This window comes from Anabrus simplex, chromosome 1 (assembly GCF_040414725.1).
Source record: "Anabrus simplex isolate iqAnaSimp1 chromosome 1, ASM4041472v1, whole genome shotgun sequence".
Classification (NCBI taxonomy): Eukaryota; Metazoa; Arthropoda; class Insecta; order Orthoptera; family Tettigoniidae; genus Anabrus; species Anabrus simplex.
The window spans coordinates 461,793,592-461,820,524 of NC_090265.1; the positions used below are offsets into that span (position 1 = coordinate 461,793,592).

A 26,933-nucleotide genomic window follows, 5' to 3' on the forward strand; every position below is an offset into this window, starting at 1 on the left:
TGGTGAGCAATTTGGTTTGCAGATACGTTACAAAGAGATGATACTTTTTAGGACCATCACTGAGATGCCTGAGTAGCCTCCAGGCCTTCTGACTACTCCTATCCATGTTAACCTCCTCCATCAATTTTAACTACTGTTCTCATTTAGTCTCTGAAATAGCAGAGAGAAGTTGTTGTTCGCTTGCAATAGTTTCAGCACTAAAAGGATCCCTTTCATACAAATTGAAGTAGTTTTCAGTAGGGCAGATGTTTCCTGGCAAAGACCTTGTATGTAATTAGACCTGCATCCTCTTGGAATGACTTCTTCAGAACACAATCTAATGGCATCAATAAATTGGTCATATGCCTCTGGTACGGGACTGATCATACTCATCTTTTAATCTCAAGAGGAAGTGAAACATTCCCAGTTTGCCTTTTTGAAATTATATCTTCTCTTAAAGTAAACACTCTGTGGTCTGACTGCGGCTGATATATGGCACATTATGTGATGATGATGTGTGTTAGGAATAGGAAGGCAGACAGATTTAACACACTGATGGGCAATCAGCTCACTCACAAAAATAAGGTCTGGATTATATCCACGTTTCCACCTTCCACTGTTGAAGGATGAAGGAAGTTTGTTATCATGAATGAGAGACAGTTGGTGTGATTCTGCCCAATACATAACAGCTTCTCCATTCTCATTACCATGTGGATAACCCCATATAATGCTGTGGCTGTTGAAATCAGCCACGAAGATGGACACTTTTTGCAAATTCAGATTATCAGGTTGTCTGAATGAAAAGCTTACCTTTGGGGGTTTATAAATGGAAAAAATGATAGAGTTACTCAACTCTATTGAATAATTTCTATATCATTTTCATCTGAGATGGAGGTTGCAATAATCCTGATATCTGGTTTAGTGAAGATGCCACGTCCATATTGGTCATGAGGACATTCAACTGCCAATCTCATTCCAGGGATTTTAGGACGTCGTTGATTAACATCCCTAGGAGTTTCTTGTATACATAAAACATCACAATTACGTTTTAGGCATATTTCATGTAAAAGATCTTCTTTCCATTAAGACAGTCCTTCAATGTTAAGAGAAATAATTGTTAAATTGGGCTCTGATGAGAGCCTTTCCCTACTAGAATGAATCATTTCAGATAGTACTTTAATGATGCTTCTGGAATGCTGACATTCAGTTCAGCAATGGAAATTCAATTCCGACTACCTATGCAGGAGCACCACGAGCAGGAATCAGAAAAAGAATATCTCCTGATTTCTGAGGAAGCTGCAAAATTTCTGCATGTAAATAGCTAAACTCATTAATATGAAATCCTACTTTCCAGTAGTGTATATGGAGGATCATTACAGGAATAAATTACTGGTGGTCAACAAGTTATTAGCATACTAGTTTCTTGTCCCGAAGACTGTAGGATAGCCCAGGATAATTAAATTTTTGGAGATCAGTAAATTTATAACACACTATGTTGTTCATGTTACCATGTAAAAGAACTCTACAGAGCACATTTAATGCCTGATGGAAGTTATGGAGAAGATTTTCCCTTCAAGTCTTTTGGTCAAAGAGTAATTAATGTGCAAGAACATAGTGAAAGGCTAATCATGATAAACATTAGAAGCAGAACCTACAGGAAGTGTAAAATTTCCAATATATTTTTATCAAAAACCCATTTATATGAAGAAATGGAAAAAATTTAATGAATAGTTAGAAACTGTAAACAACAAAGTTACTCCTATAATTTTGGGTGATTAGAACTCAGTTGCAGGAAACAAAAGTGAAATTGGATGATAAATCTGGTCTCAGCAATAGGAATTAAAGAGGTTGCAGACTTGTGGCAATTCATCTGAAGTTGACGTCTTGTCATAAAGAACGACTAAGACTTGAGGCAATGTTAGGAAAGAGGCAGACATAACATATAAGAAGCAAAGCAGCTGAAGAGCTACTTTGGAGCTGAAATCACATCGAACCATAAACTTAGGAGAAGTTAACATAAATGGTTTGTAAACATGAAGAAGGCAGTTCTATCAAAATACCTGTCTTTGACTTACAATGTGGCTGAAACAACAATCCAGGATTTCAACCAACTCCCAATCACCCAAAGGTTTGTCAAAGCAGAAAACACTCAGAGCATGCAATTAAAATTTGCCTAATATGGTAGGTTTTGAAGGGATTTTATTTTAATGGTTTTGCGGTTCTGATGTAATCAGCTGCAATGAAACAAAATATTTTGGTAACTATGATTTGTATAGCAACAGTAGGCATATGTAGCCTAAGTATATGTAATTAATGACACTTTTAATTAGTAATAAACTGGGCGAGTTTGGCCGTGCGGCTGTGAGCTTGCATCCGGGAGATAGTGGGTTCGAACCCCTCTGTCGGCAGCCCTGAAGATGGTTTTCCGTGGTTTCTCATTTTCACACCAGGCAAATGCTGGGGCTGTACCTTAATTAAGGCCACGGCCGCTTCCTTCCAACTCCTAGGCCTTTCCTATCCAATCGTCGCCATAAGACCTATCTGTATCAGTGCGACGTAAAGCCACTAGCAAAAAAATTTATAGTAATATGAGTTTTATGAAAAGTAAACAACAAAATACGTCACAAGATAAATAGCAGTAGCCTACCTAACACGTTCTTGAAGCAGTTACACATTCCGACACAAGCAAAGTCTTCAAAATCAGAGGAAACTGGATCAGCTTAAGGTAATTACACTTCATATTCTGTCCGGCTCCGTGGCTAAATGGTTAGCGTGCTGGCCTTTGCTCACAGGGGCCCCGGGTTTGATTCCCGGCAGGGTCGGGAATTTTAACCATTATTGGTTCATTTTGCTGGCATGGGGGCTGGGTGTATGTATCGTCTCCATCATCATTTCATCCTCAGCACGATGCGCAGGTCGTCTACGGGCGTCAAATCAAAAGATCTGCACCTGGCGATCCAAACATGTCCTCGGATACTCTTGACACTAAAAGCCATACGCCATTTCATTTCATTTACCTCATATTCTCTGGTAACTTCTTCAAGTTGAAGCAGTGTGCCTTAAACAGAAAGTCGCGTTGCTAATCAAGCAATGTCACTATTTTACATCCATGTAAACATCAAGTAACAATAAATTTGAACATGTTACTTTTGAAAGCAGTGAACCCCCAGACATTTATCCACGCGCCGCCACCGCTTGGTGATGAAAAATATCATGAAGTTACTGGTGGAAGTTATGAGTTTTTCATGAAGGTGGTCGCAGAAATTATACACAGCAGGACAGCTGTGCATCAGACAACAAGAGTTTTCTTTCAATGAATCTCTTCATGTAGTTGACGAGGACTAAAACCTGTTAGCTATTAAACTTCATATTTATAAACATGCTTTCTTCTCACTGTCAGGTGTAGACTTGATCATTCTATTTTTATGTTCTATATGTGTAATAGATAGCAGGTAGGGACCCTCTTCGGAGGCAGCCCTGCCCAGGGAGTGGCGCCCTTGCCTATGTGAGTCCCAGAGCACAATGACCTGGTGTGTAGCATCTGAAATATTTGTTCCGAATGAGTAAATTTATAATACTAATATTTACTCATTCGGAACAAATATTTCAGGTTCCCTATGGGAATCAACATCTTTGTCATTTGATGGCCAGGCAGGCATCAATTTTTGAAAATGGGACAAAGTCTCTCACAGTGCATTGGCACTGCTGGTGGCTCCAAGTAGCCTACGCAGTGGCCTCCACGGTATGCACTAGCCATGCGTCTTGGTAGGTGTGCTATTTACCAACTGATGTGCCCAACTTAGCACACTGGGGAAAAATGCTGGCAACCAGGAATGAGTTAGCTGGAAAATTTATAATGTCCAATAACGAACCAACTATATTGTGTAGCATCTGGTAAGGGTCCCAGCTCAGGGTTATGAGCGAAGGCCTCAACGGAATCTACAGCGGAGAAGATGGACTTCAGAGTGGTGGAGACTGTGGAAGAACAGTACCCCGGGAATAGTATGAGTAGACTATTCATCAGCAGCGTTTGTTTCCCATGTTAGGGGCGGCTGCAAACGCATCTGTTTCCCATGTAAGGTGCAGCCTGAATTATTGCTGGCAGTTACTCTAAAATGCTTTTGACAGTGGTGACCCCATCATAACAATAGCCTAAAATTAGTGTTGGTATTTATCAGCCTCGGAAAAGGTTAGGGCATACCCTGCTAAAAGCAACACAGAGTTCTTGTGCTGGGGGAGCTGTGGTAAGTGGGCAATCAGCAGTTAATATTATAAAGGTGGGAATAATAAACGTTGTGACTATGATGGAAAAATCAGAGGAGTTGATTGATTTTATGGAGAAAGAGAATGTTGCAATGATGGGACTGAGTGAGGTCAAGTTGAAGGGAAAGGGAGTGAAGATGATGAGTAGAGGGTACATACTGGCGTGGAGGAGGTGAGGCAAAGAATGGAGTAGGAGAGATTGTTAACAAAATCCTGGATGAAAATGCAGAAAGGGTACACTATTACGGATATAATAATCAGAGGACGACTGAGGATGTAAGAACGAGTGAAAGATTTCATCCAAGTTTATGTATCCCAAACTGGAAACAGTGAGGAAAATATAGCAGAATTCTTCGAGACACTCGAGGATCACCAATGTAGAAGTGATAGTCATGGGAGACCTCAATGTGCAGGTTGGAAATTATGGAAGTGGGAAAGAAGAAGTGATTGGTCCCTGTGGATATGGTAAAAAGAAACAGCAAGAGAGATAAGTTGATTGATTTTTGTGAGAGAAATAAAATTATTATTGTAGGTAACACTTGGTTTAGAATGAAGAATAGTAGAAAGATCACTAGATATGGCTGGGGTGAAAGAAGGACATACACAGTTATTATTTTTTGGTTGAGGAAACATATTATAAACAGTTAAGGGATGTAACAGCACTACCATGTGAGGCATTTGGTGAAGACCAAAGAGTAGTGGTAGCAAAACTGAAAATAGGTAAAATTGAGAGAGTAAAGAAATAAGACAGAAGAAAATTAAAGTAAGGAAATGAGAAGATAAAGGAACTCAAGAGAAATTTCACAAGGAAATAAGCAAATAAAACATCACATCCCTATATCAGAAATGGGAAGTGTTGTAAAAGAATGGACAAAATTTAAAAACACATATGTAAGCTGTGCAGAGAAGATCTGTGGCAAAACATTGGCGAGAGTGAAGGAAAAGGAGACCCCTTGAAGGAATGAAAAGGTGAAGGAGATTGTTAACAAAAGAAGAAAGCATGGCAAGAATGGAATACAGATAGTAAAGAAGGAAGTAATATTAATTATCAGGAAACTAAAAGTAAGTGTAAAAAAGTGGTAAATGATGAAAAGAAAAAATGTTGGGGAGATTCCCACAAGAGCTGGAAAAGGATGTAAATGGTGGAAAAAGGATGTAGTATGGATTGATAAAAAATAAAAGGAAAGAAAAATCTACACTAAACAAGTGAAGGAAGAAAGTGGACATGTAACACCAGACCCAGAGAAGATAAAGAATAGATGGAAGGACTATTTCTAGAAACTCCTGAATGTAAGAAGGTAGTGGTAAATGAGAATGATCCAGAAATGGAGAGTGATATTGCAATGTCAGATGTGGAAATGGCTATTAACCCCTTAAATGGGTATGACAACTTTTAGAAGTTTTCAAGCTGGGCTTCTAAGATGGCGTAAGTCGATCTTGCAATTTTTTGCTTATTTGTCTTGGTAGTGATGGCATATATCGCCATGGAGTCTACTGTATTAGTTGATGTATTTTCCATGATATTATGCTGCATACGGTATAGCTGTCACAGCCCCCTACAACGAATTTGTTTTGGCACCTAGCACGATGCTCTCACGCAGCTATTTATGTCAAGGAGCATGGTTTCCAAATGTAAAGTAGATCAGCTTGATTGTGCTGGTATTTTGACTGTTCTAGAAGCGGAGGGTAATGATGAGGTAATTTTTTTTTTTTAGCAAATGATAATGAGTGGATATATACTGAAGATGAGGAGAGTGAAAGTGATCCTGAAAGTGAAAGTGAAGTGGTTCCAGATGAACAAAATGATGAGGAAGATGTTCAGAATGTGACAGCTGTCTCAGTTCATTGCAAATGGTGCACCAAGACCAAGATTTGCTTTTACAAAGGTAAATACTATTAACATAGTTTTAGTAATGTACACAGTGCCAAAGAATACTTCAAAGTGTTCATAGATGACCTTGCTTCTGCCTATACTACACAGACAGCAATCTACAAAACCTACAATCATGGATACATAACCACATAATGTTAGTAACCCATTATTGAAGTATAATAGTCATAATCACTATCATTACATTAAACTAATTGTGATCACATTTTTTGAAGGAAATATTTAAATATCACAATGTGGGAGAAAATGTGCCCAGGGCAGGTTACACATGTGGAGAACTTAGTACCCAGTCCATGGGTTAAACAAATGAAAACATAAAAAAGCAGTAGGGAAGGATGAAATATGTGTGAAAATGATAAAGGCAGCAGGACCTACTGATCTACACTGGTTATATAGGCTGCTAAGGTGAATATGGAGAAAAAGCAAGTATCTGTTGATTGGTGTAAAGGTATAATAATACTAGCATTTAAAAAAGGTGACAGGAAGATATGTGACAATTATCAAGGAATTACGCTGTTGTCACAAGAATAAATTGAGATGGTTTGGACATGTTACGAGGATAGAAGGAAAGAGAAGGAAAGAGGGCAAGAGGGAGGCCCAGAGCAAGATGGATAGATGATGTCAAGAACAGTATAAGAAAAAGAAGACTGGACTGGAATACAATTACTGAAGAGGAGTGGTGGAAGGAGAGGCAGTGGCAGACAAGTGCCTTCAATACCCAGACCTGGCAGGAGCTGGACAAGGGAAATGAAAATCATGATGTAAATGATGATGTGTAATGTCAGCCTAACAAGTTGTTCGTGTTTATTACTGTGTCATCAATATCAGTCATATAACTTTTCAATCTCAATGCGATTTTATTTTGATGTAAATAAATATCACACATGATACATCCACTTCCTTACATAAAACCACTTTATTGTTGCTACGTATATTCCTTAACAACACACACTTATACACAATTATACACAACACTACACTATTAAGGGAAACACACTGAAGCAATTTACTATCGATTTTGTCAGTACAGATATCAACAAGTTCTCACACTGGTAATTCACTTCAACATCACAAAGGCGATTCTGAAAAGTACAGATATCAACAAGTCCTTATACAGTGAAACCTCGATTCTCCGTTTTCCGAGGGACCATGAAAATAAAACGTACAATACGGGAAAACGGGATATCCGGGAATGAATGAAAACCATCAACAATTTGGCTAAACATCACAAAAATGAAATATGTATAATTGGGAACATGCATCATTTTCAAAAATATTTTTTTTGAAAAGTACACCAATGAAATAGTATGTAAACGTATTACATTGTGGTATGTTGCCTTGTTTTCTACCATTAAAAAAATATTTAATAGTGCCTCTCCGCAAGGCGAGTGAAACGGCCTCTGACGTAAGCGGCGCGCTGTGACGTCACGATCCAGTACCGCATGGAGCTCTACCAGCCGTTGTGCATCAGCCGTTGCTAAAAGCCGATTGTTTATTATTCATGATCGCGAATAACTTCAACATGACAGAAGGAAGGTTCAAAACAGCACAGTCAGACAATCTATCATGTGTAGATGTCATCATTCTTGAAAAATAGTGACTTTTGTGGCCGCAGAATTTCGCGGATAAAAAGCAAGTTTGTAAGTGGCGTCTTTTATATACGTGCAATGTACTGTAACCCATAGTATTAGGATAACAACTGAACCTGGATAGATATCACATCACTTTCAACATTTCCTTCTAGACTGATTCCCCTATTAAAGAATAACATTACATTTTCGGGCTTTCAGCATTAGTAAAGTAAGAAATCGGATTTCAGCACTAACATAAACATATAGGTAGCATTATAGTACTAGTCCGCTTCTGTGGTGTAGTGGTTAATATGTGCCACTCCCGGAGGCCCGGTTTCGATTCCCGGCTCTGCCATGAAAGTTGAAAACAAATAGTACGAGGGCTGGAACGGGGTCTACTCAGCCTCGGGAGGTCAACTGAGTAGAAGGGTTTCGAATCCCACCTCAGCCATCCACGAAGTGGTTTTTCGTATTTTCCTACTTCTCCTCCAGGCACCCAAGGCCACGGCCGTTTCCTTCCCTCTTCCTTGTCTATCCCTTCCGATCCTCCCATCCTCCAACAAGGCCCCTGCTGAGCATAACAGGTGAGGCCTCCTGGGCGAGGTAATGGCACTCCTCACCAGTTTCATCACCATACTCTCACGTTCCAGGACACTGCCCTTGAAGTGGTAGAGGTGAAATCCCTCGCTGGGTCCGAGAGAAAACCAACCCTGCAGGATAAACTGATTAAGAAAGAAAGAAAGAAGGAAAGAAAGAAAGAAAGATCATAGTACTATAGGGCTATAATCTATCATTCCCCAAAAAAAAAATATTTATGGTTGGGACAACTGGCCTACCCACTTCCGGGGCCCATGAAAGAGAATTAAATATCTTTGTGGAGGGAAAAAGTTAAACATGATAAAGGTAAATATGACTTCATCTAGTTTTCACAAGTCGGGCTGAGTGGTTCAGACTGTTGAGGTGCTGGCCTTCTGACCCCAACTTGGCAGGTTCGATCCTGGTTCAGTCCGGTGGTAGCTGAAGGTGCTCAAATGCGTCGGCCTCGTGTCGGTAGATTTACTGGCACGTAAAATAACTCCTGCAGGACTAAATTCCTGCACATCGGCGTCTCCGAAAATCGTAGAAGTAGTTAGCGAGGCGTGAAGCCAGTAACATTATTTTTTTTCTGTTTGCTTTACGTCACACCGTCACATAATGGCGACGATGGGACAGGAAAGGCCTAGGAATGGGAACAAAGCGGCCGTGGCCTTAGGTACAGCCTCAGCATTTGCCTGGTGTGAAAATGGGAAACCACGGAAAACCATCTTCAGGGCTGCCGGCAGTGGGGTTCAAAACCCACTATCTCCCGGATGCGAGCTCGCAGCTGCGCGCTCCTAACCGCACGGCCAACTCGCGCGGTATTTTTACCCTTCGGTTTATTGACTTGGCTTGTATAACCTAAAACTTAGGCTAAGTTGGATTATATTTTAAACACCTACATCACTATTTTCACCTGTGTGCAATTATGTTATTTATTTATTTAATATTATGATAATTATTATAATTGAGCATTGTTAACTTATAAGACTCCAACAGACAAGCATTGGTTTTGTGTAGAGTTATACATTTGTTAAATTCACGTCGTTTCCTTTCATGATGTACACGCCTATTCTTTGTTACATTATAGGGTATTTAGATATAGCCTAAATTTCTTTACCAATTAAGCTCTTCAATAAAGACATACATAACTGTCCCATGCCAAGATATATTGGTAGAATTAGAGCTGTCAAAATGGTTCATAACCCCTTTGATTTATTATCTTGACATGGATCACCCAAAACATAGGTTAGGTTTGGAGAATACTTTAATAATCAGCATTATTTAATGCACCGTTTATTACTTTCATATTCCAAGATGTAATTGAAGCATTTAAATAAAGCATCATACATTAAAATTTAAAGTTTTACCACTAGAACAGCTGACATGGAAAAGTGATTTGAAAATTCAAACAAATTCATCTTATGTTAAAATCTTCAAAAAAATAAACTGTAGACTTTTCCGATATATCACCAGCATTTCTCCAGCTCGCCAAAATCCATTTCTCCCTAGTTTTAGCGTCTTTGGAACGTTTATAAACAATTTGTTTGGGATGGTATGCGATGTGCTATTGCACATCGGAACTCTACACCATTTATAAGTTTTCTGCCTCACTGTCTGCGCAGGATTCATTTTAAGTCTAAAATATACCACTCAGATTATTATCCAATGTATAGACCTCGAATTTAACCATACTAGACACTAACGTAAAGTAGAAATACGCGAAGTGTATCCTGCTTCTCACAGCACACTACGTGTTATTTCGTCTGCTAATTCAGTCAACCTGTACGATGACGTCAGGCCAATGAGATCGCGTACTTGCGTGACATGACATTTTCGTAGATTTTTATCATGTTTGGAGTTATTATTTGTACATTCTGATCACATTTTTGAATTCTGCATGCAATTTTGTATCAGATTAGCATATTTTTAATTAAAACCCCGGATCATGCATGTTCCCTATTATAATCTTACAAAAACTCCTAAACTAAACCAAACTACAGCCCCAGTGGGACTTTCTGCCAAGCGACCGCTGCTCAGCCCGAAGGCCTGCAGATTACGAGGTGCGCATGGTCAGTGCGACGAATCCTCTCGGCCGATATTCCTGCCTTTGTAGATCGGGGTCGCCATCTCACCATTAGATAGCTCCACAATTAAAGGTAATCACATAGGCTGAGTGGACCTGGAACCAGACTTACATCCAGGTAAAATTGCCTGACCTGGTCGCAATCGAACCCGGGCCCTCTGGATGAGAGGCGGGCATGTTAGACCGCGAAAGTGCATTAATTACCGGTACGCGAGTTCAAAATCTCGATACTTTATATTCAATTTTACAGGAGAATCTTCGTCATTTTCCCGTGAAAACGTCTTTCAGTTCAGCAACTTTGATTACGCTAGCCAAACTCTTCGATAAATCTAACAACGCCAAGCCAAACGACAATCGACCAAAAGTATTTTTAATTCTCTCATCTAATAAAACAAAGCACATTAGATACAAAAGCACCCAAAATGATGGCGAAATCCGTTCATTTCTTAATCTTTCATTGTAATTTGGTCTCCGGTATACTGTTCGTAGTCAGTTTCTGGAAATCTCGTACCGCGCAAATTAGGCCTACATCGACTTTTAAAGGTTATGTTGAACTCGAAAACATGGTTTCGAATGTATGTATCGATTCTTAAAAGTTCTTGAATGCATTAAATTCGATTATGCGCGTCACAAATCCAAACAAATTGGAAAGATAAAAGAAATATCAAAACTGCAGAAATTACGGTTATTCGTGACCTTGAGGTCATCTGGAAAGCGCGCTCACTGCTCATGTCAGTATGAGTTTGAAATGATACCAACCATTTAAAATGTAACGTGCGCAAATAAAACGACTGCGGTTTTTGGTATTTTAACACGAAAACGTAAAATTCCCAGTCTTACATTAGAACCTAAACAGTAGCCTAATAGGCAATCCCAAGACCTCCCATGGCTTTCTTTTTTTTAAATGTAAGGTGCAACGTCCGTTTTGGTCTCGCTAACATAATTATGTACGATAATATCAAAAATACTGAATTTGTGTTAAGAAGGAGCAGTTTCGATTCCTGCCCGAAAGTCCAGTTACTCTGCAGTGCCCTGAGCAAAGTGCCGAAAACCTCTTCGGCAGTACGATCGAAAAAATGTCAAAATATAAACATCTAACCCTGGACATAATATGGACGTTTTATAAGTGCGAACATTTGACGAAACTCGTTCTGTCTTCAAGCAGAACTGTCGAAATGCGCCGTGTCTCCTTGCAATTGTTGTGGCCACTCTCTGCTTTATGATTTTCCGAGATTCTCTAAACAATACCACCCGAATGCGATGCTAAGATGGTCCCTTATGCAAGTTCACCGCCGACTGCTTTTCCAGTACCGGTACAGTAGGCCCTACTTGCTTTAATTATCGCAGTGATAGAGGATTTAGCATTGATGGGACTGGAATTTCTGGACGGTTGATCCGGGAAATCGTTTCTTCGAGGAACGGATAATGCGGGACTTTTACAACGTGATTTAATTACGATGCTCGCGGGACCGCGTAATTTGAACGCATATTCCGGGAAAACGTATTTTCCGGGAACGGATAATCGAGGTTCCACTGTACTGGTTATTCACCTTGCCATCACAAGGCAAGACTGACTACCCTCTCGCTCAAATCGATTCTGACTAATACAGATATCAACTCACTCTAACCCCCACTCTACATTCTCTTACTTCACTGTCTCACTGACTGACTGACTGACTGACTTCACCATGGAATCCAACACTAACTCTGAATCCAACAATGACTGCCTGCCTGACTGTCTTACTCGATATATATATTGTGTGACAAACAGTCTAGAAATATCGACTTCTAAAAATGTTCCTGCAACCAAGTTGCAACACACTAAATGTAACACACAAGCGACAATCAATTAACCGGCCTCTAAATTGGGGTAGATCAAACTCAAATGTTCAATTACGGTTTTCCTAATGTCTCTACATATATCTGGATAATAAATCATTACAGTAAGTTTCCAGAAACCTCCATATGTATCAGAATGATAATGGACTATGTCCAATATACGAATATTACGTGGTGTTCTACAGTTTTCGACCACACAGATTTTGAGGTTAGACATATTCACAAGACATATTTGAGGTTATACAAATGTACAATACATATTTACAGAGTATAGTCGTACTTAGTATTTAATAAAAAATAAAAATATATTAACAATAATAACTGAAGATTTTACCAGAGTTAGGTTACGAGTAGGTTGGCATATATACGGCAAACTGAATATTTTGTTTAATAATGTAAATTAATCATGAAGAGTCTACATTACCACAGGGTTGACATGCAGTACCAAGATGTATTTTTTGCTCTAGTGTTTAATATAACTTTCTTTCAATGATGTATTATTAGACTCTTAGAGGTACAAATAGATCGACATTTTTCTTATCCTACTTACATATGGTGTTATACACCGATAAACTGGTTGGGTAAAATTTACCCAGTGCACGCTCATACATCACAAAACCAAACATGCGTCGTGATATATTAAAATAACATGCTTGTGAACCTTAAGATAGTTATTAGGTGTAACAGAACCGTAGTCAACATCGGCTGAATCATTTCTTACGAGATGTGTATGCAGTGGCTGAACACAATGTGTCAACAAGTGAGCGAAGAGACTGCGAACCGGGAAGAGAGAGAGAGAGAGAGAGAGAGAGAGAGAGAGAAAGCACACACACTGCACAACGTTTAGTGAGTACAGTATTTGAACTATACTTAAGACTTCCAAAGAATATCCAAGTGATTTATTATCCTGCAGCTCTTTGTTAGTGGACTAACTCACTGGAATCACCAAGTGATTGATGGTAAACGGGAACTGAAGGATTATGACTAGTAAGAATATATGAAATTAGGATAATTGAAAATAAATTCTCATAAGCAAAATATTTTAATGTATTTGTTTGTTTTGTTATTCAAAATAATTTTTAGCATTATAAAACTGTCCACTTTGATCACCTCATCTACCACTACCCTTTCATGAATTTAATTATGAACAAAATGTTTGCCTAAGATATGAGATCTTATGACATTCCCTTATCCCAACAAACTAATTCTAAAAGAAGTGAGAATTTTCTGATTTCTTTAATAAGAGAAATAAAAATAAACCATGAGTAATTACTCTAAGTACTCTTTCCTTCATGATGTCAATACCATCATTCACCAGTACCAGTACATCATCAAAGATAACAATATCACTCTTCTACATCCACTATATACAGTACATATTTGGAGACATCAAGTATTTCTCACCTCTGGTCTCGTCGACCTCCTTCTCCCTCCTCTTCTGAATCACTGTATTCGTTGTCAGGTGCTATTCTCTTGTCAAGAGATGATTGAGTCAGTCTCTCGTCAGGATTCGCTTTGTCTTCATCATCATCCGAGTCATTTACAGCATCTTCAGGTATTGCTGGGTAGAAGATGAAAATACATATTATGAGGGAACACTGTTTAAAATAATAACTTCTCTCAATTAAATTTTAACCAGTAACTTACCACACTGAAGTATTGAACAGGAAATGGTTTGGTTTTCCGAAGAAATTACAGGATGAAAGGAACATGTAAGGAAAGGATGATGTTGTATTAGTGTTATTCTACAACAGGTAATAGTGGTATACTACCAGCAACTTTCAATGGGCACAATACTATTTAATGGAGCACTAGCTAGTAAGTCACAAAAAACTAAAATATGCAACTCACTCTTATACATACAATACTTAAAAATAATAATTTTAGAATAATTTTAGATATTTAAATATGGAGAAAACTGTGCAGTTATGAAAAACCTCCATATCTATAAGTGAGTTGTGAAATGATTACTCACAAAGCTTGGAATATGATCCTTGTAAAGATGAAGAAAATGATTTTCATTGTACAATTAATGTCTATCCATCACTGATGAGGAAACAAGGAGAAAAAAAAGAAGGTTTAGGACAGTTCTCATATGGGGATACACATTTTTTTTATTCTGTTGAAATATTTTCTTGTGTATAACGACTCACATTTTGGAAATATTTCTTATTGTTTGGAAAAATTGTAGTCATTATTGCTCTCTATAGAGGTACCTACCAGCAAAATTTTCCAACTACCATAATAGCTTTTAGAGGCTCACAGATTATGTGGAACTATCTGACTACAAATTTACACACAGTGTGAAAGTATCTACCAGAAAATGCATTCATTCTCTGTGAGGCTAACAGAATAGTAGCCTTATAGCTCACTACTGCACTGAGTTAAGACATATTGATACTTGGAAGCTGAATGTCACAATATAATGGAATATTCACAACCTCACCTCACTTCCAGGAATGGGCTAGCAGTAATCCTTGCAATAATCTTACCAACTGATGGCATAATCTATATTTTCTAAGCTGAAAAAGGATATTTCCATTGAATTGAACTATTGTTTGTGTATGGGTAGCCACTGTAAGGATATTTTCAGGAAATCCAAAAATCAATCATACGAGGGCTATTTTTTCAACCTCTGATGGGCTATAAAAAAAGACACACAACGACACAACAAAATGATTTTATTACTAAAGTTTAGTAGTTGCGTACTTATTTCTGTACATCGCCAAAACCTTTTAGGCATTTCTTGTTTCGTGACACCAGCTTTCCTATGCCCTCTGCCAAGAAGTCTGCCGCTAGTGAGGTGAGGTGCGTCTGGACAACCTCCTGAAGTTCTTCATTGGTGGTGAATTATTGTCTGCCCAACCATGCCTTCAGTTCTTGAAAGAGGTGAAAATCACTAGGTGTGAGGTCTGGACTATACGGTGGATGGTCGAAAACTTCCCACTTGAATTGTTTGAGGACACCTTTTGTCATTTTGGCACAGTGCAGTTGAGCATTATCATGGATGAAAACCATGTTCCTCGAGAGCATGACTCTTCATTTGGTCTGAATCGCTCAGCGGAGGCGACGTTATATTTCACAATAAACTTCTTTTGTTATTGTTATTTCCTGTTCCAAAAAATGGTAGCGATTGTTTTCCTATTGTTCAGTGTCAGTTTAAACTTTTTCGGCATGTTTGAAGAAGAAGGATGCATCCACTGCTTAGACTGTTCTTTGGTTTCTGGAGTGCCATACAGAGCCCAAGTTTCATCGCCAGTAACAATAGACTTTAAAAACTCTTCCCCCTCACTAGGGTAACACTTAAGAAACATTAAGGCTGACACCATTCACTGAGTTTTGTGATCGTCAATCAACATTCTTGGGACCCAATGTGAACAAAGTTTCCAGTATCCTAAGTGTTGAGTCTCAATTGTGTACAGAGAAAACCTTGAAATGTCTGGGATCGCTGTAGAAAGTTCACTGATCGTAAACCTCCACTTGTAGCGGACAAACTCACCAACACGTTCATGGGTACGGTAGCGACAAACATGCATCCATTTCCGCCTTCGTCATGTATGTCTGTTCACCCTTCTTTAAATTTCTGACATCATTCCCGTACACTACCATCACTCATACAGTTTTCAGCAGGCACTACACTCATTCTGCGATGGATTTCAGCAGCGCTATATCTTTCTGCTTGCAAAAAACGTATCACACTTCGCAACTCACACTTGACAGGAGTATTTATCTTAGCGGCCACATTCAATTGTCAGCTGCTTGGCTACGACTGGCACATTGGAGCTGACAGTGACAGAGGTCGTGGAGGGGATGTTGTGCAATAGCATGACGCACAGACCTGGCTCCAGTCTATCTCTTGTTTACTTAAATGCATGATCGGAGGTTGAAAAAAAGCAGCCTTCATTGATTATAATGTAGACCCCATGGGCTGAGGGTTCTCAACTTGGGAACATGTAACAGGAACTACAAGGGGACTATCTAAGTCTACCATTGCTTCTACATACTTGTGCAATTATACTCGCATTCTCCTTACCTATCTGAACCTCCTAGTAAAATCTTGTTCTCTTTTGACATGACATTATTAGGTTTGCAAGGCCTACGGAGTTTACATTTACACACCTTACATGACCCCTAACTTTTTCGGAAACTCTCATTCTTCGTCAGCCAACTCCAATCATTTCCTTCACCTTCACATGACTGCTTCTGTCGCAACTTGAACAACATACCCAAGTAGTCCATGTCAAGAACTTTTGCACTTAAGAGAATTTAGCCACCCAGATGTACACTACTTTATGTGACAAACACTTTTAACCTTAAAGAGGAAATATTCTCTAATAAATCTCTATGGAGAAAGAACTTTTGCACACAGAAACTAAACTACAGACATCAACCATGGTTGGCATTTTAAAATAAAGCTGTACATACATGCTATTGCAACCGAGCTTTTGTAAACTGAATATTAAGCAGGATTATGTCGCCTCCAACCGAAACCTTCAGGAATTCCCTGCTAATAAACTTTGTCCAGCTAACCCTAGTTATTTCTGGGGTCACTGGAGCTACGCATGTTCACTTTTGGTTTTGGCTGAGGCTACAAGACCAGATGCCCTTACTGACTCTATGGAATTCCTGAGATGAAAATCTTGACCCAGGATCAATGAGGACTCGAACCTCAGTCTTTCAGGTGGGAAGCAGCAGCTATGCTACTCAGCAGATCACACCCTTCCCCCAGAAATGCCTTGCTACTATTTTCAGCAATTTCACGTAAGTTTGTGACCTAATTTACTGGCTAATACTAATTTACCCTTGTAAAATGGACAACTCGTCAAGCATACTAAAGCGTTAGTGCGAAAATAGACCAGTTAAGGCCATGCTGCATATGTACAGTATAGCAAATGAACAATTTCTGAGTTTGTAATATATGCTACAAAATTATGCTTAACATGCAGAATATGATGATATGGTTTTTAAACTGAAACATGTACATGGCTATTGTAAAAAGTATTAAAAACTGACTTCCGTGAAATTCACAAGTATAATTTTTTTGCTAGGGGTTTACTGTCACACAAACACACCGAAGGTTTTCGGCAATGCAAGGATGGGAAAGAGCTGAAGTTGAAAAGGTAACGGTTGTGGCCTTAATTAAGATACAGTCACAGGATTTGCCTGGTATGAGCTCAAATTAGTGGGTTCAATCCTGGCTCAGTGTGGTGGTATCTGAAGGGGCTCAAATACATCGGCTTTATGTCAGTAAATTTACTGGCACATAAAAGAACTTGTGCAGCACAAAATCCTGGCCACCCGGCATCTCCAAAAAATGTAGTGGGACATAAACCCAATATTACTACTGTACTTAAAGTTCCACATTGTGTGATCTGGTAAGCACTTCGTGATCATGGTGTACCAGAAATGCTTATCAATTGGATCAAGATGTTATACACAAACACCAGAAGTCGTGTATGTTGCGCTGTCAGCATCTCGCAGAGCTTTCCAGTGAAAGTCATTGTAAACCAAGGCTTTGCACTGTCCCCATTGCTCTTTGTCATTGCCATAGACACAATCACATGGGACCTGCAAAGGAGTGTCCCCTGGACCCTCTTATGCGCAGATGATGGTGCACTTGCTGCTACCACCAGAAGAGGATTGCAGCATCAAATTGAAGACTGGAATACCAGTCTCTCACAATACAGCCTTAGACTGAACAAAAAGAGGATCAAATACCTGGAAATCATCCTAAGCAACGTCTCCATCCAAGTTGATGGAAAGACCTTAATGAAGACCTTAAGCTTCAGGTATTTAGCATCTTGATTTCAGACTGATGGTGGGATATGTGATGAAGCGTAAAATAGGATAAAACCAGCATGGATGAAATGGAGGGAAGTCACAGATTAACTCTGTGACACAAGGATGCCACTACATCTGAAGTCCAATATATACTGCATGGTAGCACATCCTGTTGCTTTATACAGCGTTAAATGTAGACCAGCTGACAAAGCCACGAAGCGCCAATTACACAACATGGAAATGCATGTGCTCTGATGGTCGATCGGCATCACACTCCTGCATTATGTCAAAAAAAAAAGACACCATTCGCCAGCAAATGGGCATCACATCTATCACTGAAAAGGCACAGGGAAAATGTTGCCAATGGTACGGTCACGTCCTGCATGCTGCACCTGGAACAGCCAACAATTTCACCCAATCTTTTGGAATTAATGGGCAATGTCAACATAGATGTCCAATGCAGCATTGGCATGACAGTAAATGTTGATATAAAGACAGTCAGCTTAAGACCACGCGATGCTCAAGATCGTGCAAAATGGCCAACCAATCATCATCATCATAGGCATTTATTCGTCAACGAATATGCAGTATATAAATACAATGTCATTTGGACATATTAATTGTGTCGTCTCAGATGGCTGAACAGTCCGATTCTGGATGCACAGATTTTATTGCAGTGACAGCACACACTAGTAGTTGCAGCAGATGGTTGTGCAAGAATGCCATGACATGACAAAATCTTACGTAGGTACCATGTATGAACTGTTTCTGGAACATCAATTAAGATTAGGCAACTCCTGTGACCAACTAAGGATAGTGTGCCTAAATTGCAACAACCTGGTATCTACAGAGTTCCCTGTACTTGTGGCAAGGTTTATATCGGGCAGACTTCGAGAACGGTGTATACTCGCATCAAAGAACATACCAGATGTATCAGACTCAACCAACCTGATAAATCAGCTGTTGTTGATCATGCCTTAACACCTGGTCGTGATGTCTTGTTCCAAGAAGTGGATGTTCTTGCCCGTATAAAGCAATATCGCCCAAGAATTATCAGGGAGACGGTTGAAATACGTAAACACCCAAATAATTTCAACTGCGGTACAGGTTACAACCTCAGTGAATCATGGCTACCTATTATCAGAACCATTAGACAGTAATGCTTTGCTGTTGCCATTCGTCTCTAGCATGGGGCTAAAATGGTGTCCCTTTTACATCTTAGAGCACCATTTCAAGTTTCTTGTTGCTTTCTCCTAGCAACCTTTAATGCATCGTTTCATTTGTCTGTTGTCTCCTGATGAAGAAAGGCAAGGTTCCTTTTGAAATGCCTAGAGTGTGTTTACAATTAAGTACACGGCATAAGCCCAAAATATACCTCAATAAATTTTAGCACTCCAAGTTTATACCATGGTATATTTGCAGCAACTATTGCCATGCACTAATCCTTTTTAAATTGATTGGTAGAAGGCACAAGATTCCATCACCACTCGTGTACGAAGAACTTATTTTTTCGACGGAGACAGATTTTTATTCCTCACATGAAGATCAGTTCATATATGCTGTTCTAACTGACACCATAGAACAGCCAAAGTGTTTGTCATACACTGCGCACAAAACAATTTTAACATTATTTGTAAAGGCGTCATAATCAAAATCCAATCTTTTAAATTTGGATGCTAGTTTGGATACGACTGGTGACATAGCGGTAGACTAACTGTAATATAAACTTCTCAAGAAAAGTGGAAGAGCAAATGTTTTCTTTCAATACAAGTGACCGACGGTGTCTGTGCAGAATGGACATACCATAAGATAATTATCTCTCTGTTCTTGACTGCGGGAGCACCACAGGCAATGAGTCACACCATCTTTCCTATTTTACTGTTACTCCTTAAGGGATAGACAAACTCAACATGATGGATACCCAATCTTTGAAAGAATACCAACTTTAATGGATCACTTGAATTGTCGAAGGAAAAAACATGTTAAATTGTGAGATATTTGTTTTATTATTTACATTGAATACACTACGTAACAAAATTTGACAAAGTTTTTGTTTATCTTTTTTTTTTTTGTGCATTTATTGCTTAATTTGGTAATGCTGATTATGAATATATAAGTAGTTTTTCTTAAGTGTCAATATTTTGGATATGACAATGAATGTTTCAATTTTCTTAAAAGCTACTAATATTGCATGCTTATTTAATACGACTAGAGTCCTATAGAAGAAATCTACCATACAGTACCTCAAGAATTGGTGGGAATAAGTGCAAAAATATTGAATAACACTGAATCTTCACCCAACAATGGTGACAATCAAAAATGTACGTTAGAACGGCTTTTCCTCTTATGTTCTTCTGACCCCTCTGCTCGTACTATACCCCACACATAGTCTCCCATCATAGCACAGTCCCAACGTCCCCAATACCTTCCTTCCATGCAGTGAGTGTCTTGGTGAAAGCGTTCACCGTGTTCTTTACTTACAGCTCCTAAATTTGGCCTAAAGAAATCAATATGAGAAAACAAATAGTGCATTTTCACCGACATTCTACATCCAAGTACACGATAACTCTGTATCAAATTCTCTATCAGTTTCATGTAATTCTCACTTCTACTGTTTCCCAAGAACTGTTGCACTACCATTCTAAAAGCATGCCAAGCATTTCATTTATCAAGAGTCATTGCATCTACAAGTTCTTTTGTAACATCACACGAGGTACGGTGAAAATTCCGCCTTTTATTTTTGCTTCAGACAACTTGAGGAACATTTGATGAGGCTCAGAGCCTTACTGATGCTATCTATACCTTTGATGAATTGTTTAGCAAGTCCAAGTTTGATATGGAGTGGTGGTAACAGAATCTTCTCCCTGGACACAAGGGGATCATTTCTCACGTTGTGTGTACCTGGAACTAGTTTTTTTCTTGTTGGCCATTCTTTCCTGGTGTAATGCTGATCATCCGCTCTGCTGTCCCACAGGCAGAGGAAGCAAGAATATTTGGTGTAGCCACCTTGAGGCCCCAGAAGAAATCCCAAAATCTTAAAATCACCACAAACATCCCATTTGTAACATCCGTAATTTAGTTTTTCCAAGAGCAGCTTCATATTTTCATAAGTCTCCTTAAGTTGTGCTGAATGAGCTACTGGTATGGGAACAAGTTTCCTTCCATTGTGCAGTAGGACAGCTCTGAGACTTCTACTTGAACTATCTATAAATAGACGCCATTGATCCGGTTCATGAGGAATCTTAATGTGTTCAAACAGACCATTAACATCACTACAAAAACATACATTAGGTAGAAGCATGTAAAATCCTCATACCTTAGCCTATATTTTGTTATTTTACAGAATTTATCGAGCAAGTTATATTGCTTCAGACGGGATGCAAGAAATTCAGCCTTTGATTTAGTTAGCTGCAACTCTCTAACAAGGTTATCCAATTTCGGCTGAGTAAAGAGCTGTGGTTCCAAATTGCTGTCATCACTAAAACTGAAACCACTGTCATCGCTTGAATTTGTCTCTACATCATTTTCACGTGCATTCTGTTTTGGTGAAGATGGAATTGGCAGCTCTTCACTATATGGTACTGGAGCAATAGATGATGGTATGCTAGGATATGGAATATTTTTCCTGCTCTTTGTACTTTTGTAATGTGTAATATCCACCATACAATAAATAATAACAGTCATCGTGATGATTTGTAGGCTCTCGCCATGGGGAGACATGGAGAGCCCATGACACATGTTTGTCTCAAACATGCACACTGAAATAAGCGTGGTATGCCTCACAGAACTTTGTACCAGGCACAATTTTATGTTTCACTTGTTTAGATACAATGTAATGTCCACAAACATAACAAAATGCGTCTGCTGGCAATTAACAACGTTTGGATGTTGACATTTTTCGTTAAAAGACAACAATTCAACATTACTTATAACCACAGAACTGGATCTATATTCACAAACGACAGGAAGACATTTTGTGAAAAATATCGATATATATTGATACATACAAGTTAGCTTTTTAAAGAAGTCGATATATTGAACCTTTCCAGATGTATAGCAATACTGATGGAACATCACATTAAAAGTGATCACCTTGGACAACTACAACTGGACAACTGCACCATCTCACAGACATATGATACCAGTTCTTCAATATTGAGCATTTATTATGATTATAGTGATTTAACATTGTTGATACTTACAGTTCGTTATAATTAATTTCTATAATAATAGAACCATGACCAGGCCCATCTCAGCGAGTTTTATGACCTAATGAACCAAACTTTGAAACAGACTTGGAGGAAATTATTAATGAAGTGTTGGAAGACTGTGACGTGGACGACAGTGATAGTGATCCAGATTACGAAATGGAAAGTTGTGACAAAACTGATTCAGAACATCAAGTGGATGATAATGAACCAGTGGGTATGGATGATGGAGGTGAGGACACAGAAACGTGAAGGGGACGTAAATACATGGCATGCAGATCGCCATGATAATTGCTATTTTTATGGTAAGGGAAATTGCTTTTGTTGGAGAAAGGCACAACCACCTAATAATGTAAGAACAAGACAAAATATATTGTGTTGCAGGTCCCCGGGCTGCAACCAAGAGCAAATGCCTTAGGTAGAAAACCAGACGTTGAAGAAATACGGGGTCTACTTTTTACTCAAGACATTTTAGATGAGATTTTAAGGTGGACAAATAATAAAACTGCTAAAATACAAGCTAAATACTCTCAAAAGAACATATCATTCATACACAATATTGATGTTCTTGAACTAAAACCATTCGTAGGGTTATCAGTATTCACAGCAATATTCAAATCTGGCAACGAATCAATATATAACCTTTTATTAGCGGATGGAACCGGACGTGATATTTTTCGCAGCACTATGACTAAGAAAAAGTTTTTGTTTCTTTGGGCAGCTCTAAGATTTGACAACCCAGATGACATGGAAGAAAGAAAAAGGGAAGATGTAACAGCTGCAGGGTCCAAAATTTTCAACAGATTTATTGAGAACTGTCAGAGCGTTACTCTCCAGGCTCTGCTATGTGGGTTGATGAGATGCTTGTGCCTTTTCGCGGCCGATGTAGATTTTGTATGTTTATGATGAGAAAACCTGCTATGTACAGTTTAAAAGTTATGTGTATGAGAGATGCCAGGACCCAGTATTTGTATAACGTGTACATTTATTCAGGGAAATGCAGTGACGGACAAAGACACTCTGCAGAAGAAAAGAAATTGAGCATTTCCACTCAATCAGCATTGAAGCTTGCCAAACCAGTCCAGAAGACACACAAAAATATCACCACGGATAATTGGTTCAGCTTGAATGAACTTGTAAACGAGCTTCTGACAAGAGAGCTTACATAGGGACAATGAGAAAAAAAAACAAGTAAGAGAGACCCCCACTTCAGTTTCAGCCTAACAAGACACGTGTAGACACTTTATGGTTTTGCAGTAAACACAACATTACTTTACTACGTACCAAAGAAGTGGTATATTCCATGCATCACTCCGTGGCAGATGATCCTGACACTGGAAAACCTGAGATAATTGCTTTCTACAATATGACGGAGAGGGTGTCGATGGGCTAGATCAGAAGAGTGCTAACTACTCATCCATCATAAATTATAAATTTCATTTCCGTGTTGACACATCTACTCAAAAAACTTGTAGACCGGGCGAGTTGGCCATGCGCGTAGAGGCGCGCGGCTGTGAGCTTGCATCCGGGAGATAGTAGGTTCGAATCCCACTATCGGCAGCCCTGAAAATGGTTTTCCGTGGTTTCCCATTTTCACACCAGGCAAATGCTGGGGCTGTACCTTAATTAAGGCCACGGCCGCTTCCTTCCAACTCCTAGGCCTTTCCTATCCCATCGTCGCCATAAGACCTATCTGTGTCGGTGCGACGTAAAGCCCGTAGCAAAAAAAAAAAAAACTTGTAGATGGCCAATGACAATATTTTTTAATATTGTTGATGTGGGATGTGGTGTCAATGTGTTCATTCTTCATCAAGCCTACCCTGACATTGTGAAGATAGCTGAGCTTGATTTTATGAAAACACTTGCAAAGTCGCTGGTTTATCCACATATCCGTCAAAGGCTTACTGAATTGTAGAACCTTTCACGTGAATTGACATTCTGCACGTGGAGGATTCTTCAGATTGATGGCGAACAAGAGCAAAGTGAACTGCCTGGATTCTTCGAGGTTCGTAAAACATGCTACTTTTGTAATCCTAAACTGAAAAAAAAAGAAACTACCCATGCTAGAAGTGCGGCAAGCCGATCTGCTTTGAGTACGCAAAAAAAATCTGCCGAGAGTGGTTTATGGATAAATAACTTATGTGGGTGTGTGAAACATTTTTGAAGTCTGAAATATTTTTCTATATATTTTGAAAATCATAGCTAAATCTGAACACACAAAATGTTTTGAGTTATAGTTATATACATGTAAAAATCAGGTAATATGTCCTGTGATAAGGAAAATTGTGCTTTCTAACAAACATGGATTTTGGAACTCAAAATGTACATTTATGTTTTGAGTTTTCCACTAATTTATGTTTTATTTTGTTCTAGGGTCTTTGTATAACACTGAAATAGTAGTGATCATAATAAGGATCATTTCTAGATTTTTAAGAAAAACAGAAACGTCCACATTTTTGGAGCATCATTCTAATATTTTAGCAGAGGTGCCACACTCTGAAGTTAATTATCAGTAATCTCCCCGCCCCCCACCGACGAATTTTTTTGGTCAAATCTTGATAATAACCCTTCCTTTGCCCTTCCTGACAGCAATCAAATCTAATTTAAAGTATATCAAAGTATATATAAAATGTGCACATTACCAGTTCCGTAATAAAACATTCCTTGTCGGCAAACTTGTTTTGCACCCATCAGCTACTTTTCAGTGTACATTTTCTTGAAGCATCCTTCCCCCCCACCCTGTGATGGCATTTTTCTTCTGAATCATAAGCGATTTCTGTGTAGCTGTACTCAATGTAGCCCTGGATTGCCTGATAATTTCCATCAACATTGAAAACACTTCCTGTGGGAGAGTTAGTCAGGTAACAAATACAAAAAATATTTAGTTTTACAGTGGAGAAGAGCAATGAATTTCACAACGCTCACAGGTAGCAAAAGTCTGATGATGATGCTTGTAGTAAAGGGGCCTAATATCCAGTAACTATTGAATAAGGATCACTCCCAACTCACAAGCAGTGAAACGATGAGGGTTGAGCAGTAATACTCGAAAGGATTGGACATTTTTCCTTCTTTCCTTTTTTCGTAGTTTTGTTATGATGTCACTTTTCCATAATAATTTCACCTTTGATGGTAATGCCGTAATAGTGAGGTGAAATCCGTAATAATTACGGACAATTCATAATAGTTGGCACCTCTGTTTTAGTATTTTCTCCTGGATTTTTTTTCCCTACCTTTTACAATGAAGTGTTTGAAAACATATATTTAAAGGAATTAAGTTGAATTAACAACAAAAAATTAAGAAAATATTGTTTCATTTAAAAGTAAATATCTGGAGTCAGACAGGCATGATACCAGTTACGTTACAAAAGATGATACCAGTTGAGGGTTAAGCATAATTTGCAGACAATAACAACGTTACTGTTTTTACACTCCACTAACTACTTTTACGGTTATCGGAGACGGCGAGGTGCCAGAATTTTGTCCCAGAGGATTTCTTTTATGTGTCAGTAAATCTACCAACACTAAGTGATTTGCAGATACTTGAGTTTTCTTATACATACAAATACAGGAAAAGAATATGTAATTACAAACTTAGCAGCAAAAATGTCTACAATATGCATAAAACTATGTACTAAAAACCTCTATGCATTAAAAATTATAAGTATGCTGTTTATGAAGTGCTTTACCGCAATTTTAAATGATATATTGTAATTAGAGCAGAAAAATAGTCTGTCGTGTTCTTGGTAATAATGGACTCAATACAAAATTCCTATTCAAGATATAGAAAATAATTTCTCCCAGATCTTTTCAGTTTGTAATGATTACTCTGAAGTTCCTACCCAAATCAATTACCTGATCCTCAGAGAATTACTTGAGATGATACATATCAATAAATAATTTTGAAAGAGGAAATTCTATCAGCAATTCAGAAAATAGCTGTTGATACATTACCCACCTGGTCCTGAGCACATGTTAATGAGACATAGTTGTTGATACACTGAAATTCCGCTTATAGCTACGCGTATGTTAAGACACATGACATGTACCACCCTGCTTCAAGAAAGCAAGAATATTACTAACATTTAAATCTACAGATAAGATGTCATTCAAACTGGTAGCCAGTCACAATTGTTTCAGATCTCAGAAGGGTGATCAAGCGAGTCCTTGACCAGAGGTTAAGGGAATTCTTAGCTTTGAATGACCACCAAAGAGGTTTCAAAAATTCACCAGGCACAATGCTGAACATACACTTAATGAAGTCAACATTAAAATGTGCAAAGAATAGAACCAATGGTACTATAATTTTCCTTGACATTCATAAAGCCTCCGACAACATAGGCCACGCACATCTTAGAGGAACTGTGAAAAATTATCTCAAAAATGTTTTATCTGGTTTTCTCATTACAAGAAGGAAATCAAGCACAGATTGGAAGTAACCACTTAAAAACCAAGCCAATACCGCATAGAAGAGGCATTTTGAAGGATGTCCTTTATCTCCAGCATTATACAATCTTACAATGGATCACATTCTGGAAGAACTTAATGCAACAGAATATGAAGATCTTAACACTTGATTTTGTGCCATTAACTAAGATACCATCATAATCATCAAGGATAAAATCTCCTCTCGAACTAGCACAAATGGCAGTTTAAGGAATCAATGAGATTGGATTTAATATTAGTTTGTCCAATTCAGTATGTATCACTACTGTTCACGGTAAACTCACTGGTAAAGATAT

The 26,933-nt window shown here is 38.6% G+C and overlaps 1 protein-coding gene across 1 annotated transcript in view; it reads right to left on the reverse strand.

Moving 5' to 3' along the window:
- Window positions 1-26,933, reverse strand: part of HDAC1 (histone deacetylase 1) — a 279,346-nt gene that overhangs the window by 60,583 nt on the left and 191,830 nt on the right. The window contains exon 8 of the mRNA XM_067135243.2: window positions 13,610-13,766. Coding sequence (XP_066991344.1) covers window positions 13,610-13,766 — 157 coding nt within the window. The remainder of the gene's footprint in view (window positions 1-13,609; window positions 13,767-26,933) is intronic.